General features: G+C 42.6%; 1 protein-coding gene across 1 annotated transcript in view; it reads left to right on the top strand.

Moving 5' to 3' along the window:
- Window positions 1-6,638, top strand: part of GNPTAB (N-acetylglucosamine-1-phosphate transferase alpha and beta subunits) — a 69,209-nt gene extending 62,571 nt beyond the window's left edge. Inside the window, exons 20-21 of the mRNA XM_018556632.1 lie at window positions 4,074-4,164; window positions 6,505-6,638. Of these exons, the coding sequence (XP_018412134.1) occupies window positions 4,074-4,164; window positions 6,505-6,582 (169 nt within the window). The 3' untranslated portion in view covers window positions 6,583-6,638. The remainder of the gene's footprint in view (window positions 1-4,073; window positions 4,165-6,504) is intronic.
- Window positions 6,639-18,073: the final 11,435 nt, after the last annotated feature.

The following is an 18,073-nucleotide window of genomic DNA, read 5'->3' as shown; positions in this document are numbered from 1 at the left end:
CATTTGCCGCCTAGCATCCTGATGGGCTGTGTTTGGTGAAAGCGCTGGAATAAAATTACAGCCGGCACCCAACTTTTGAAATTTTTGAAATTGCTAATAGAAGCATGTCACCTTTGATTGGACTATTGGGCCCCTAAATAGAGAATTATTTTGTCCATCCTGACTGAAAAAAGCATGGTTTCAGCTGTTCTCATTCAAAAAATGTTTTTAGTAGCTTTGTATACCTTCTCCTGGGCAGCAGTGGACAAGCATGTCCAATCTAAGCTAGCATAGAATTTCTTTGGCTCCTGGGAACATTTTGCTCCACTGCCAAGAATGGAATAGACTCCTAAAATTTAGATACCAGCTGTAATTCTTTGGGATTTATCAAGCTTTGCTTCCAGGGTCAACAGTAAGCTTTCAGTGCAAAGTGTACCCAGAGACAGCTGTTGTCTATATTGTACTTGGGTGTCTATCCTTCTGAACTCTTGGCGTAGCAGTGGACATACTTAATAGAATACAGGATCTGGCATGTCTGAGTCTTGCAATATAGACATAAGCATGTGTAATGCTTTCTATGATAGAACTGTGTTTGAAGATGTCTGCAGATGTTTATCAGCCATTAGGCAGGAAATTTGAACTGGCAGGTGGTTGTTGGTCCCAGTAGGGCATTCTTAGGGCTCGCAAGGTTAAAAGGGTAAAATATTATATTTGTAAGCCTGCATGATGTATTAGGAAATGTAATGTGTTTATTTTTTAAATAGTCCAAGAGACTAGTATTAACAAGGTCAAAAATTATATTTCCCTTTTTTGTTTTATGGAAAATGTCCACTGCAACAGTCTCACCTGTATAAAAGCTGTTTTGGGCGATTTTTTTTTTGCTTATTTTCTCAAAGGTGAAATAATCAAGCATTATCTATTTAGATGTAGGAAGATTAGAAAGCTTTCCTGCTGTTTTTTTCTGTTATGTATGCGGAAAAAACTGTGCCTTCCAAAACTTGAGATAATGTATTATTTTCATTAGAGGAAAGCTACATTACCACAATAAATGCTAATCACTTACAAAGGTCGAAATGGACTTCAACCAAGTCCATGAGGTCATTACTTTTTTATATTGTTACCCCACTTAACTGTATGATCACCTCACAAACCTAAAGCAGTTACCGTATTTGCCGGCGTATAAGATGACTTTTTGTACTTAAAAACATCCCCCGAAAATCGGGGGTCGTCTTATACGCCGGGTATGCAATCTGTCAGCCGTTGGATGTACGGGAATACTGTATGTACACAACCTCTGCCAATCTGAGCAGGCTTTGTATTCATTAATAGAATACGTTGCTCGCCGTGATTGGCTCAGCGCGGTATACTGTATGTAGCCGAAGCTACCGTACATACAGTATTACCGCTCATCCAGCTGGCTGACAGATAAGCCTCCCTGGCGGTCTGATTATTTAAATATTTTGTTTTTCCTTTTTTTGTTCAATTTTTTTTTTTACTTTTAAAATTCCCGCCGGTTCCGCCCCCCCTGCGACGCGGACGCTCGCAAGGGACGGAAGACGGAGGACTCAGCGGGGATCGTGCACAAGGTAAGAGACGCTACGCAGTAATCCCGAGTGTGGCTCGGGGTTACTGCTTATGGTACTGAAAATTAACCACGAGCCGCACTCGGGAATACCGCCAAGGAGGTTAGTGGTTGTATTTAAACATTATTTTGGGCTAAACTCGTCTTATACAACGAGTATAGCCCAAGCCCAAAACCTATGTTTTAACAGAAAAATTAGGGGGTCGTCTTATACGCCGAGTCGTCTTATACGCCGGCAAATATGGTATTTTCCTGACTTTTTTATAATTGGGCCTTTCAAGCTGCACACACCCTCCTGGACTTTGGCATTTTCTGAAGACTTTTTATACATTAGGCATGCAGTTTATTTTTATAGAAAAAAGAAACACAAGAGCGCCCCTAAGTGCAGATATGTTTTAATAATAACATTTAAAAAAGGTAATTTACTCACAAGAGTAGATCAGTTCAAGCATATGTATATATAAAAACTCCTCTCAGCAGGAGCACATCCGCCCGTCTGTTAGAACACTGTCCAACAGGAAAGCCTTAGGTGAACCGGCAGAGAGAACGGACAGTGTTCTAACAGACAGGCGGATGTGCTCCTGCTGAGAGGAGTTTTTATATATACATATGCTTGAACTGATCTACTCTTGTGAGTAAATTACCTTTTTTTACATTTCATTATTAAACGTGTCTGCACTTAGTAGGGGCGCTCTTGTGTTTCTTTTTTCTGTGAATGTTAGAGATACCTGGAGTCTGAGAGCTGCTCCCTGGTGGAAGAAGCAAAGTAAAATTAAAGGATAATTAAAGCCTCCATTTTTTTTGCATAGATCTACTGCTAGCAAACAGTAGATATATGCAAAAAGTGTAAAAAAAACCACCAAAAAAAACGCTTTAACATAGGTTAATACTCACCTGTGTCTTCCCTAGGCACTCCCGTACGAAAATATGAAGATCCTCGGGGCGGCCGCAAAGCACCTAGGGGCGGGCGCATGCGCAGTTCACATTTTTGGCCAGGACGCGAGGAGAGACACAAGGTAAGTCTATGGACGGCGTGCACCCGCATGCAAACACCGTGGGACAGGAAGTGCCAGCAAGCTCAGAGGAGTCAGCGCTGGATCAGAGACCCGCAGCACCGCTGGAGGGACAGATGAAAACATCAGGAAAGAAGAGGAAGATCGGATTAAGAGACATCATTTAAGGTAAGTGCTTTAATTAACATTGGGGGAGGGGGAAAAATTGACTTTAATGTCCCTTTAAAGGAGATCTGCAGTGTGATTGCACCTGGATTATACAAGCTTACTATTGTATTGGCATAGGTACACCCTAGGTAGAATTGAAAATGTAAATCATGAGGTGTATAGGTATTCAGCCTTTAAGGCTTGTTCACACCATATACAGTGCGTTCCAGCGCGGTTAGCTGCTGTAAAGCACTGAATCGGATAGTAAACTCCCCCCTGCATTCTGTGGCGGGAGGGGGCATGGCAGTGCAAAGAAGTCAATGGAACAAAGTGCGATCGGCCGCACCTGAACGCGGGCACAACAGTGCCTGCGTTCCAGTCCAGTAGGATCGTAAAAAATGCTGCATGCACTATTTTTACCTAATAGCACTGGACCAGAACGCAGCTATATAGAATACAGGATCTGGCATGTCTGAGTCTTGCAATATAGACATAAGCATTGCCGTCAATGCACCACCACCCCCCCAAGACCCCCGCCAAAGATCCCAGGGGGTAGTTTACTATGTAATACAGTGCGTTCCAGCAGCTAGCTATGCTAGAACGCACTGTATATGGTGTGAACAAGCCCTGTATATGGTGTGAACAATCCAGAATTGTTGTAAGCCACCAGTCTATCTCAGACACATTTGTCTGTAACCTGGTGATGTGAGAACTACTTGTGAAGCAGGAAGATAATTCCCAGACATAACCACTATTGGCTCTTTGCTGACTTTCACATATAGAAAGTTGGATATTAAAAAAAAACAACTAAGACGTTTGAGCCATCATTCAGAATGAGTTCTGTCTTTAACATTAATATGTAGTTATATGGGAAGTTAAACATCACAGACTACAGATACTACATTCCCACTAACTGTGAGGTGATCCCAGGATACCTGTAGTATGGGTTTACAGAGAACCCAAAATATATGTAAAGCCATTTTTTTTCTTCCAGTTGTCATTGGAACAGGTGTCCCCATTGGAAGATGTTCTCTCTATTCCTGTTCTGCTGACATCGCAACATGTTAAATGTTTCCTTACTTTCAGTCACCAGGACAATTTGAGTGTGAATCCCTCTAGTGAGGACACAGGCTGCAATAAAATCTTGACAGATGTTCAAACCTCATCATTCCTTCCAAAACAAAACAAAAAGTTTCCTTTTAGAATAAATACCTTTTGCTCATTGATTGCTTTCGCCTTTTGCCTGTAGTTAATGTGGTTTTGCAGTGTATTCATTGTATGTGTATATATGTAGATTTGTTTTTTTAACCTTTTTTTTATATGGAATGCTAATGGAAAATCCATTTTTTTAGGAGAAGTTATAGAGACCATCTTAAGTTCTGGACACACTGTGTACTGGCCACGTTAATTGTGTTTACAGTCATCTCCTTTTTTGCTGAACAGGTAATTTTTTTCAGTGTGAAAATGTGTGCAGTTATGTGCATTATGTGTTTTGTTACTTTGGTTAGTGTTCTGCTGGATTGTCCTGCATGCCATTTGCATGTTCTTGCTAAGACAAAAAAAACTAAACTAAATTCTGCTTGCAGAGTTCCCAACTCTCCCGGTCGTTCCGGGAGTCTCCCGCTATTAGATAGCGGCTCCCGAACGCCCGCAAGAGAGGCATTTTATCCCGGAAAGGACTGAAACCTTTCCGTGTCTGCTGCGCTCACTGGTTCTGCTGAGTAGGAATAAAGTTTTTAGTTGTAAGGGGGAAAAAAAGTTTTTACTTGCACATCCTGTAATGGTGGGTGGTCAGTGGGAGGGGTTTAGGCACGGCAGGGCGGACTGTGATTGGCTGGAGACAAAGGTCCCTGTGCTAGCTCTGCAGACACCTTGTGATCTCAATGACTGTGATGTGCCGGGGGCAGGCGATTGAAGACGCCTGTGGTGGGGGCAGGGAGGGTGAGTGGCACACTTCCTAATGTTGGCTGCTGGCTGAGCTGTGGAGGGGAGCTCCCTTGTTATATTATTTTTTATGTTATTAATGTTTTTGCTCCTCTGCTGATTGACAACAGCAGCGGGAGGGTACAAGAGCGAGCCTGCTATTGGCTATTGCAATTTGAAATGACCAATAGCAGCCTAGCTATTCATTCCCCTGCTATTTAGTTTTTTTTTTATTTTGATGGTGGCCGAAGACCGCTGTCAAAATAAAAAAGAGAAGGTACCTCCCTCAAATGAGAAGGGCACCTCCCTGAAATAAGGTTTTGCAGGTTGGGATGTCTGTGCTTGTCATACAGTGTATGGTATTAATACAGTTGAAGACCCTACGCATATTTCTATGGGGAAAAAGATTAACAAACCGGATTAACTTGTTCTATGTTTGCGGCTGTTTCCTTGTGGTAACTGCATTGTTCTATTAGGAACTGCTTCGATGTAAATGCAGCCTCAAAATTCAGACTAAAGGAGTTATGTATACTCCCCTACACTGTGTCGAAGACACTATTTACATACCTCAGTACAAGTCCCTTTAAATGTCCTTTTTTAGGGTAGGTTTGAATCTGACTGGTGACTATTTATTTATTACAGGCATTTCTATAGCACTGACAATTTACGCAGCGCTTAACATACTATTCATTCACATCAGTCCCTGTCCTTAAGGAGTTTACAATCTAGGGTTCTTATCTCACATGATTATGCAAACATATTGAGACGGCAACTAATTATCCTACCAGCATGTCATTGGTGTGCGTGGTAGGAAACCCACACAAGTACAGGGAGAACATGCGAACTACTTGTAGATAGTGTCCTGGCTGGGGCTGAGGACCCCCAGTGCTGCAATGCAGAAGTGCTAACCACTAAACCAATGTGCTGCTAGATGGCTGTAGACAGTTCTAAGTGCTATGCACTACAGTAAAGCTAACACATACAAGAACTGTACAAACGTAAGATAAGCCAAACCAACAGGCAATATTGCAGTGTATCTAAACCAAGAATTGCAGCTTATCAATCAATCGATGTGTTGGCTGCATTAGGCCTCCTTTTTTAGGCTTTTTTTAAACGTCCTTTCTGTCCTAGAGTGACAAAATCGACTCAATGTCCTTTATCTTTGGAGGAGCTGTGTTGTCACCTAGAACAGAAAGTGTGTTCGGACAAGAAAAACCTCCCCCTCTCCATAACATAAGGGGAAGGTGTTCTTTAGTTTACAGACGTGAACTGGTTGGGACTGATAACACTGCTTGGGATAATGCCAAACACTGCGTTTGTTAGTGTCTTCTCATCCCAGTCACACTAATAATCCCCGTCAGGCACCTGCACGCCTCTAACATGTTTCACACATTTGGCCTGCATCAATTAAGGTCAACACGTTAGAGGCATGTGGCTGCATGACAGGGATTATCGGTGTGACTGGGATGAGAAGACACTCATAAATGGAGTCTTTGTTGGCATCCATGGAGTGTGGTACTTTCTTTTTGCTTTGAGTGAGGTTGTAACGCGGACAAGCTCAATACCTGCACCCTGGAGGCTCTCATAGAGAATGGAATCTGACATGGGAGCGGTGATATTTCTGTCTGAAGACTGATCTGCTTGGAGTAACACTGAGGGGCAGCCCACTTGATTTCCCACAGGATCAACAGATGGGTTTTTTTTTCCCCCACACTTATTGAAAAAATAAAACCAAACCCTTTTACTGACATATTTAACAAACCAAAAGGAAGAATATTGAAGTAGTTCATTGTTAGGATTGACATGCACTTAAATCATGAAATCATATTAATAAATATATTTATATACTTTTTTTTATAGTTGATTGCACTAAAAAGAAAGCTTTTTCACCGGAGGAGAATGCCGATTGAAGTGAACACAGAAAGAAGTAAAGTGTGAACCGGCACTGATTCATTACCAGACTACCTCATAAGTGAATGAAGGACAGAGACATATCAGAAGACAAATGACTCCACTGAAAATGTCTCTGATGACGCAGTGTTAAGTATTGTAGCTGCAGTCAGTTGGGTTCATTTTTTCCATAGGAAGTTCATCGTGCAAAGTCTGCAAAAGACATAGATGTGTGTGATTGCAGCTTTTTGATGCCACTGGAATATAATATGTGAGGATCTAACAGCTATAGGTCAGCTACTGCTTTTAACATCTGACCTTTAAAACCAAAGGATTATCAAATGACAACACGAAAATGTGATGTGCCAGCTTGGCGTGAGCAAATCGAAACATGCTTTCAGTTAAACCTTGCTTCCAGCACTCCTTTCTGGACTGTTTTTCTGGTGACAATGACATGGTGTTTCAAATGAACGGAATATGTACTACAGTCTCCAAAATAGATATGGATATCGGAATTGTGTGACTTATGAATGTACTTCTTTTATTTGTGTAAATAACCAGTCAAGTGCCTATGTACAGATAATTCCTGTTTTGTCCTAGTGCAGGACTCATTGTATTAGGGTTGTTGGCTTTGCTCTGTGATCGGGTGTAAGCAAATGTTTTGTTTTTGTTCAGTTTTTCTTTTTCCCAGAAGAAATGCACTTATAATTAGAAAGCAGATTTCAGTTTTTGGATTATCAGTATTGTGTACCATGTTCGCAATGAATGAAAGGAGAATTGTAGTGAGAATGCCATTACTGAACACTCCTGAAAGTGCTAGTTGTCTGGCTGGCATTTTGATACCTTGGCTTCAATACATTCTTGGACAACTGCTCCAGTTTTGATAAATCCACCCATGTCCCATGTCACCCATGAGTGCTGGAATCAGCTTCTCGCTTCAGCTTGTTCAGTTAAGCTTTGAAAATGAAACCTAGAAGCTGATTTATTTCAAAGAGCTCTGTGAACTCAACGCTCCAATTCTATCTCTGGCTGCAGTCAATACATAAGCTGGGTGCAGCCTGCAGTGTGCTCTTCACTTCTCAAACCAATCTCCAAAAATGAGCCGCATGAAAACCAACGCAAGTCAAATATATTTTATTAAAGTAAATCCAAAGAACAAAATCCAAAATACGATATGCAACATGTACACCACCATGAGTCTCTCCCACACCATTTTTGGAGATTGGCTATAGAAGCTGATTGCTTGACATGGTCAACTGCTCCAGATTTTGTTTGCTCCAGTTTTGATAAGTTCCCCTCTCTGAGTCTCGGATCTAGAACAAGTATAGACCAAGAATGCAGACTCCAATTTGCTACACGCCTTTCCCAGCCTGTGATTTCAACATGGAAAGAGCCAGACAACCCGCATTTTTAGAATAAATGGCAGCCTCCATACTGGTCTCATGACAGGTGTAATTAAAGTGTTACCAATTATTGACTGACTCAGGAGATTTAAAGGGGAACTATGAGGCGAGTGAAAATCACTCAGCCTCATAGTTCTAGCCGACCTGTGACAATGAAACTGTCACAGGTCGGCTCAATAGCTCGGGAAGTGAGCGTACACATACCGGCGTTCGTTCGCCTCTTGATCTATCCCTGTAGAGAGCCGTGACTGTCACTCATGGCTCCCTGCAGGGATTCCCCCCTCCCCGATTCTCCAGCGCTGACTCTTGGAACGGACGGGGGAGGGGGCGGGTACAGCTGGCTCCGCCTCCAGATAGGCAGAGCCAGCTGTCAATCCCGCAGCTGGGTGGATCTCGACAGTAATGTCAGGATCTGTCCCGGCTGCGGCGTCTCAGTATAAGCTAGCTGTAGCTCGCGGTAAACTGAGCTTTGGGTGACGGGAGGACGCTAGTTTGTGTCCTCCCGTTACCCTTAGGAGAACTATGGAGAAAAGCTCTAACCCCATAGTTCTCCTTTAAAGCAGAACTTCAGGTAAAACATAAAATGACATAAAAGTATGCATTATCAATTGCTGTTTGCTTTTCATTGTGAATGCATTTTTTGGGGGGAAGGATAAAACAGCACCACTCAACAGTTTTGTCCCTGTAGGAAGAAATTAATTTTCTTTTAGGCAACTAGCCTTCCGCACATAAAGATCAAATGTAAATATTTAGATATATATTCCTTTACTGTATCCAGATTGGAGGCCTCCTCTACAATGGAATCCTTTCATACATCCCTTCATACATCTAGGTGTCTCCATCCGGCATGGAAGCGTGAAAACATTTACGTGTAATACAGAACTGTTCTAGTTTTATAGAACTGTGTGGTTTTCATATTCAGTATTGTACAATGCCTGTCAAAAAAAATCTCTGTGCTTGAAATCATTCTCAATAAATGGTATCACTTTAGCGTCACTTGTTCCTTTATGAACATAGAATTATGTTGATCATCTAATTTTGGCCTTTTTTTTTTTTATTATAACCTGTCTCTACTCCAATATACTGTTTGAGAATGCCTGCATCCTTCTTTTACCATGTATAATGGTGACATATTTGGTGGAAGTTTATCTTAATTTAAATGACCTATCTCTGTAGATCAGTGATGGGAATCAATGAAAGTCTGCTGTTAAATTTAATATGAGATGTAAAAAGAAAAGTTGTTGAAATGTAAATAATGGTGAAAGCAACAATGGCAAAAAGATTTCATGCAATACATTTTCTGACTAAACCGGTTGTTATTGTGCTTTTGATTTTCATTTGCTTCTCCATTTATTGTGGCCCACACATGGATATTCTGTTCCTGTAAATTATATTGTATAGTTGTTTTTAGCTTTTTGACATATTGTGTGCTGTGCAAACTGATGAGGGCCATTACTGGCCTCATATCAGAGTCCCCTTATGATCAGAAAGTGAGTGCATCAGTTACTGGTAGTTACTGACCTTTTGCTATAAGATTCATGATGATCTTTCTATAAAAGTCAAGAGAACACTGCGTGATCCACGCCACAGGGATAGCTTAACCAAGCATGGTACTTTTGTTTTGTAAAATCCCAGGCACAACCTATGGCTTTATTCATCAAGCTGGTTCTGTAATATAATGATCATAGATAAACTCAGGAAAAGTCTCAAGACGGAATAAATAAAGTGACAGTGCGATTTTACTTCAGGCATTCTTTTGTGCAAAAAAAGCAGTACAGGCAATGGGCAGGGACCAAGGTTGTGGAAAGCCTATTTCATTGCTTAAAGGCTTTCTAGCTAACACTGAGCTCTTTCTGTTTTACTTGGGTGCCACGCATGACAACAAAAGTATACTTGTAATTGCTATTTACAGTCAAAACTGCAGTTTGGAAAAAAGTATTATAGAGATGGGCTGGTCAGAATGTGTGCAGGGATTCATTTAAAGTCTACCTCAAGTTAAAACATCTTTAGTGTTGGATAGCCTTGGGGAGAGAAAATACTTTGACACTTAGACCCCATTCACACTGAGCGGCATGGAAATCGTGCGACATTGAGCGACGTGTCGCGCGACTTCTTCGTATTGGGCTGTATGCAATCAGGAGCAATATCGCTCAAAATTGCTCTAAAAAAGGGTCATGTAGGAGCGACAAGCTACCAGCGACGAGCTACAAGCGATATTGAGCGACGAGATGTGAACAGCTACATTGAAATGTATTGGTGAAGCTACATAGAGCGATATAGCGCGGAAATATGAGCGATATCGCTGCAAAAATCGCTCCATAAATCGCTCAGTGTGAATGGGGCCTTATATTACTTTTCTTGACCCTGTCCATATTATTTCACATAACCTCCTGTTCCTGACAGCAGGATCAGGGATTAAGGGAGCAGTTGTCACCAAGGATAATCATATTTTGACAAAGGTTCTAACTAGGGATGCATAGATATATTTTTTTAAGACCGAGTACAAATACCAATACTTTTCCTCAGGTACTCGCTGATACCAATTACTGATACCTTTTTTTAGTGTCATGTGACAGTTTATCTAAAACAGTCAAGCAAAACAAATGGCAAACGCACTCATCAATTTGTTACCAGCTTTACAGCAAGGTGCACGTGGAAGGGCTTTATACAGTACAACAGCGAAAAGTTTTCCAGCACACTCACCAGGTGAGTGTGCTGGAAAACATTTTGCTATTACTGTTTAAAGCACTTCCATGTGCACCTTACTGTAAAGCTGGTAACAAATTGATGAGTGCGTTTGCCATTTGTTTTGCTTGACTGATTTGGTGCAGTGACGCATGGGGGTCTCAGCTGCCGTTGTGATGTGCGGGGTCCCTTGTGCGTCTCTGTCCCTTTTAAGGGAGGTTGGGCTTCCTCCTTACAAACCTGGTGACCCGGTTTGATCTTTTGCCCCATGTGCTCCAAGATAGAGACTTTCATAGTTTAGGACCGCACTATATAGAGGTGCCTTGGCGCGGCTGTGCGGCCTTCACATTTTCTGCTGAGGACGTGTATCCAAACCTCTGTTTTTAACCTTAGCGGTGAGACAAGTTGTTGTTGTTTTTTTTTTTTTGCATGCTGGCTGGTGAGTGTGCTGGGAAACTTTTTGCTATTACAGTTTATCTAAAACAGCACAGACTAATGATTTTAGGACAGTGGTGGGGAACCAGAGCACAGTCACAGCTGCAACTGATGCGACCCTGATAGCTCTGCCACTGACGCCTAGCTGTAGAGACTACAAATCCCAGCAATACGTTATACAACAATGCAGAATACCACCAGCTATAGAGCACTACAAATCCCAGCAATCCATTATACAGCAATGAAGAATACACTGTGTTGCTCACCAGGGCTGTGCACGGTCTGACCACGGCTCTGTGGGGTCTCACCAGGGCTGCACGGTGTCACCAAGGCTGTGCAATGTCACCAGGGCTGTGTATGGGTCTCACCAGGGCTGCATGCATCTCACCAGGGCTGTGTGGAGGTCTCACTATCGTGCGGTGTCACCAAGGCTGTTCAGGGTCTCCACATGGCTGCTCGGGTGGGGGTGGGAAGGAAGAGGAGGAAATATACGGCTGGACCATCGCTGTGAAAGACAGCCGCCGCGAGGTCTCCACCAGCCTGCCTGAGGTCCCCAACAATCTCAGAAGTCAGAAAGAGGAACAGTAAAGTACAATAATTTTGCAGCACTTATTCGCAGAAAACATGCAGGCATATTTGGTTGTACCCATTCATGGTTATTTTTAAAAGCTGAAAAAAGGCTTTTAAATAAACTATATAGAGGGTTATATATATATATATATATATATATATATATATTGCTAGTTTAGAGGATTAAACTTGTTGAAAGCTGAAGACGTCTTTTATGTTCAGTAGCTTGGTTTCCCTGTCTGTCACCTGTGATGGTAGGGACTAAACTAGGAACTCTATTTACATGATGTCACTACATCAATGGGTCTCCAAGTTTGTCTTTCCATATATTCATTCTGTAATGTTATATTTTAAAAACCTATACATAAGTAATTCTAGATGTAGTTGACATATGCTGTGTACAGTATCGAGTAATAAACAAGCTAGGGCATATGACATAAGGTCATGTACCATCAGTATCATTAGATGGATGGATCATTAGAAAAATGCATTTCTCTATTCAAGCCTGGAAAGCATTGCAATTGTGATCACTCGATGACAGCTGCAAAGCTCAGACTTCTGCACATTCTCTCCCAGGCAGAGCTCCGTACTGAGGGATGGAGTTTCAGTTAGGAGAGATGGGGGGGAAGGATGGCTGAACTTCAGACTGCATTAAATCACCTCATACAGCGTCCAGCCGTCCTCTCTAGGTAGATGCGGGAATATGGGCAGCTTTGCCTAGAACAAGGACGGCTGGATGCCGTATGAGGTAATTTAATGCAGTTTGAAGTCCAGCCGTCCATCCTCTTCTCTCCTAACTGAAACTCCGTCCCTCATTACGGAGCTCTGCCTGGGAGAGAATGTGCAGAAGTCTGAGCTTTGCAGCTGTCATCGAGTGATCACAATTGCAATGCATTCCAAGCTTGAATAGAGAAATGCAAATGTTTTACATATATTATTAATTATTAATTTCTTTAATTTTTGCAAAAGGTGAGCTCATCCCTTAATATGAGCCTCTAGTAATCTCCTCTACAGAAGTGATCAGACTGGAAGAGGGAAGAACAGCACTGGGAGCCAATCAGGTGTCCTGCAATATGATGTGCTGACAAGAACATACTGATGGGGTAGAGAAATAATGCATCAATCTGTTGCTGCATCTCCACTGACCAGGGAGGTGACATAGCTGTATTGTATAACTGCATTACAGAAACGTCAGGTCACTATTCTGGGTCTTCTGTCTGCAAGGTTGTGTCATTCTTAAGGACAGACTGGACAAAATGACAAATTCTTTGGCAGGTAAAACCAGTACATACATTTCAGTTGTGTATTTAGCTGTTAGCTGCAGGTCATAGTTTACCCGCTTGCTGACCAGGTGTTTAGACCCCCTTCCTGACCAGGCCATTTTTCAGTGTTCAGCGCTGCGGTACTTTGACTGACGTTTATTCCGTCATGCAACGCTGTACTGTAATCAATTTTATACCATTTTTTGGGGACAGATAGAGCTTTCTTTTGGCGGTATTTAATCACCACTTGGGGGTTTATTTTTTACTATATTCAGGAGAAATTACTGAAAAGTTTGAAAAACAACAAGTTTTTTTTACATTATGTTATAAAACAACTAATATTACCCACTTTTTTGGTAAAATATAAAAGTCGGGGTCACGTCGGGTAAATAGACACCAAACATGTCAAGCTTAAAAATTGCGCGCACTGGCGAAATCGCAAAAAACTAGCATACCCAAAATTGGCCATAGGCGACACTTTAAAAGCTTTTACAGCTCATCAGTTTAGTGTTATCAGTGATTGATGGCCCTAGAATTATTGCTTTCACTGCGACGTTCGCGGCGATATGTAACATTTGCGGCGTAATGGGCGCAATTGTCGTTTTTAAAATTCTTTTTTATGTGTAACTTAAAAAAAATTTGGGGGGAACTTTACATTTTTTTGCTATTTTTTTTTCCACTTAACTCTATTGCTATCACAGAGGGGGCTGAGAAACCCCTCTATGTGATAGCAAAAGAGGTGACAGGTCCTCTTTATGGAGACATCAGGGGTCTCCAAGACCCCTAATGTCACCTAGGACCCCCCTGAAGAAGCTGATGAAGCAGCTTCTCTCCAGCATCTGAAGCTGGAGAGTGACACGAGAATGCGGAAGTGATGTATTATACACCACTTCCGCATTCTGACAGCGGAGAGGGGACCGGAGGGAGATCGTGAACCGACCTCCCTCTGATCCCCTGTGACAGAGGCAGTATGCTGGTCCCGGGCTCACACCGGACATTTTGGTCCTTGTGCCTAAAACATTTATTACAAACGCATTCCTAAATTCCCCCCAATGTATGTAGACAATAGACATACCTCTGTCATGCCTCCAGTTATGCAGACTGGCTTTTAGTAATAGCAAACAAGATAATTAAAGTAGTGCTAAACGCTCAAATGTTTTAGCAATAATGAATCCAGATTAAAAATATACATTGCCCAGCAAAGTGTTGCTTTACATTTTTGCCTAAACACTTACAGAACTCATGTTTTTGAACAGCTGGCTCAAACTCTCTAAGCTCAGCTTTCCTGAACTTCCTGCTAAGTACACAAGGAAAAGAGCACAGTCTCCAGCAGTTGTTCATTTACCAGCTTGGAGAAGTAGAGAGGGGAGCAGGGGGAGAGAAGTGTCTTGCCTTGTTCTGCACACACAGCTTCCTAACACACACAAGGGTGGCGCCAAAGGAACCTGCAAGGGAAAGAAGGGCTGGTTCACAAAATCTGCATTTGGGTCGCACTGTCCATTTAATCCAACGCAGTCTGAATACAAGACAAGGAGAATTGCATTGTTATAGATGGCCTTGATTCACGCCACCGCGTTCCGGTGATGTGCGCTTACAAACGCACGGCTTGGTATAACTATCTCACCGTGGTGAGCCCATAGAACTGAATAGAATGTCACTTGTGACATTTCAATAAAGTTCTACAAAAACACCCAAAACACAGTGTGATTTGGCTCGATCATGCGCATTGACACTGTTTGGGGACACGCATACCAGCAGTAATGTGGTTGAACATACCCTAAAACAGGATATCATGACCGGTGCTCAGCTGATTTTGAAGGAGCTGCAATAAGTGTTTTCATCAGCATTTAAAAAAGCGTAAAAACATTTTGACTTTCAAAAATATCACTTTGAGGCCTTTTTTTCATTTTTTGCACCCATGTTATATTCCAAATTTTAGGCCTGAAAATGACTTAAAACCCCCAAACATTATATATTTTCTGAATGCCAAGACCCTCCTATAGAATAAAATGGTGGTAGTTGCACATTTTTATGTTGCACAATATTAGCGCAACTCCTTATTAAACCCCAACATATAGTGACAAATTTAATTAAATGCCCCAAAACACAACAAAATACCCATTTTTTTAATGAAATATAAAAGATGAGGTTACAACGAGTAAGACGATACCCAACATGCCCAGGTTACAAATTGCGTGTGTCCGGTGAAACGGCGAAAAACTGCAGTACCCCAAAAAGTCCATAGAAGACGCTTTTAAATTCCCGGCCCCGTAGGAGGGGCGCTGCCGAGCCCGGGAAGCACGGCAGCGGTGTCCGGCGGGGAGGGCGGCCCCTTCTACGGGACACGGAAGCGATCTGGCGACTCTACAAGTTTAAACAGAGTCCCGGTGGCAATAGCCGCCGGGAGTCTGTTTAAACAGCCCCGATGCTGGTGACGTACACTGTGCGTCGTCAGTCACGAAGGGGTTAAAAGATAAGATGAAGCTATTACTGCAGAATAACACTTTTGGTAGTTATATAGAAAATGTTCATAGATATCTGGACAACAGAGGTGACATGAGGCAGAGGTTACTGGTAAGCCAATAAGGGAAATGCACTGTGCGCACCACATGGCACATCCCGCAAGAAGCCAAGGGGTGTAGCCATCTAATAACACACATGAGCACTTCTGTAATACAAATAAAACTGTTTATGTTAGAATACACATTATTGTATCTATAGCAATAACTCCTGCAGTATACTATTTCATTCACTAGATGCCAGTGTTTATAAATTCTGTTATATCTATAGTATACTCTGTTGTATTGAATAAGGTAGATAATAAAGCTGTGGCTTCCTTCCTGTTTTCAAGCCATGTGCAGCATGCGTATCAGACTGTGTGCTTGTGTTTCTCTGTGAGGCTGTGCAAGACGTTCCAACAGTTTACACCTTACAGTACTGCAAAAGTAAAAAGAGCATGCTGCCATTAATGTTATCTTCACTCTTTCCTCTGTGTGGTGCTGTTAGATCACTTTTTTCTAGCAATGCTAAACATACTGTATATATTTTTTATTTTAAGCACAGGTTGGCCTTAACAATTGGGGAATTCCAACTTTGTTTTAACATTGCTTGCAGAGCAAGCATGGTATTGTTCAGTTATTCAACAAGTTTAGGTCTGGGTATAAATCAGATACAGCGATCACAGAAACAGATTATAGAAACGACTGATGGGAGTGAGGAATATTTACTTACAGGTCTATTCCCACACAGCTACCTCCTCATGTATCACTTCCCCCTCCCTTTTAGATTGTAAGCAATCAGAGGCAGGGCCCTCCTCAGGGGCAGGGCTATTCCCACACAGCTACTTCCTCATGTATCACTTCCCCCTCCCTTTTAGATTGTAAGCCCTCAGAGGCAGGGCCCTCCTCAGAGGCAGGGCTATTCCCACACAGCTACCTCCTCATGTATCACTTCCCCCTCCCTTTTAGATTGTAAGCTCTCAGAGGCAGGGCCCTCCTCAGAGGCAGGGCTATTCCCACACAGCTACCTCCTCATGTATCACTTCCCCCTCCCTTTTAGATTGTAAGCTCTCAGAGGCAGGGCTATTCCCACACAGCTACCTCCTCATGTATCACTTCCCCCTCCCTTTTAGATTGTAAGCCCTCAGAGGCAGGGCCCTCCTCAGAGGCAGGGCTATTCCCACACAGCTACTTACTCGTGTATCACTTGAACCCTCCATTTTAGATTATGAGCCCCTCAGAGGCAGGGCCCTCCTTACCATCTTGTCTTGTGATTGTAATGTCTTCCTTATATTGTAAAGCGCTGTGCAAACTGTTGGCGCTATATAAATCCTGTATAATAATTCACAAAAAGGTGGAAGAGTTTGAAGAAGACAGGAGAAGTGAACAATCTAGAACTAGCAGATTTGGAAAAATTCTCCAATTCAGCTCACTTTCCAGTTCAGCTATGTTGTCCTAGATTGTTCACTTCTCCGGCCTTCTCCAAACTCTTCACCCTTTTGTGAATAACCCTGTCAGTGTCAGCTGTACTTATATGTTTTAAACTTGAGACTTTAAGGACTCAAAGTAAAAAAAAAAAAGGTATGACTGGCACCTTATGCTGCCTGCAGTCCAGTTTTTGGATGGGTCCATTGCCTTGCAGGGTCTCACAGATCCATCCTTACGAGTACACTCCCAGTCAGGATTACAGCTGGACGTTACAGGCAGCTCTGAACCCCCTGGCTGCAAGCCACTGCACTGCCCTGCCCCAACGTCTCAGGATTTGACGGACAGCGGCCTCTGAGACAACTGTCTGTCCAGTATACACAAGGCACACATATGCATGTTGTTGACACGGCACAAGGGAAGATGGAAAATGGAATCCCAATGCAGGCATTCATGTGACAATGTGGTTACAGTCCAGAGTGCCCTTCTCAAATGGAAGTTTGGGGATGGGGTGCTGAGAGACACAATATGAAAAGATTTTGCAGCATCCAAGTGTAAGTTAGTGGGGACATGATTCGAGAAGAGTCTTCATGATTCGGAATAGATTACTGCAAACAAAGAGAAGAGTTTAATTCCAATTTAATATTTATTAAATGAGAACTATGGGGTTAGGGCTTTTCCCCATAGTTCTCCTTAGGGTAACGGGAGGACACAAACTAGCATCCTCCCGTCACCCTAAGCTCAGTATATCGCGAGCTGCAGCTGAGATGCTGCAGCTGAAGCGGATCTCGACAATTATGCATGGATCCGCCCAGCTGCATGACTGACAGCTGGCTCTGCCTATCTAGAGGCAGAGCCAGCTGTACCCGCCCCCTAACCCATCCGTTCCGCCAGTCAGCACTTGCGGATCGGAGAGGGGGGGATCCATCCCCTCCCCTGTCACGGCAGAGGGCCGTGACAGGATCGAGAGGAGAGCAAACGACGGTATGTGTTCACTCACTTCCCGATCTACTGAGCCGACCTGTAACAGTCTCATTGTCACAGGTCGGCTAGAACTATGAGGTGAGTGAAAAGCACTCACCTCATAGTTCTCCTTTAAGTATTCTTTTGTTGTGAATTAATGTTCTTACAATAAAGTTATTTAAAAAAACATGTTTTTAACCACTTGAAGTCCGCGGTGTTACATCCCCTTCCCATCCAGGCCATTTTTCAGTATTCAGCGCTGCAGTACTTTGACTGACGTTTATTCTGTCATACAACA

The sequence above is a fragment of the Nanorana parkeri genome, unplaced genomic scaffold, assembly GCF_000935625.1.
Source record: "Nanorana parkeri isolate BGI_ZX_2015 unplaced genomic scaffold, ASM93562v1 scaffold244, whole genome shotgun sequence".
Classification (NCBI taxonomy): domain Eukaryota; kingdom Metazoa; phylum Chordata; class Amphibia; order Anura; family Dicroglossidae; genus Nanorana; species Nanorana parkeri.
The sequence above is the reverse complement of the archived record's forward strand: the minus strand, read 5'-3'. Positions and strand labels throughout refer to the sequence as shown.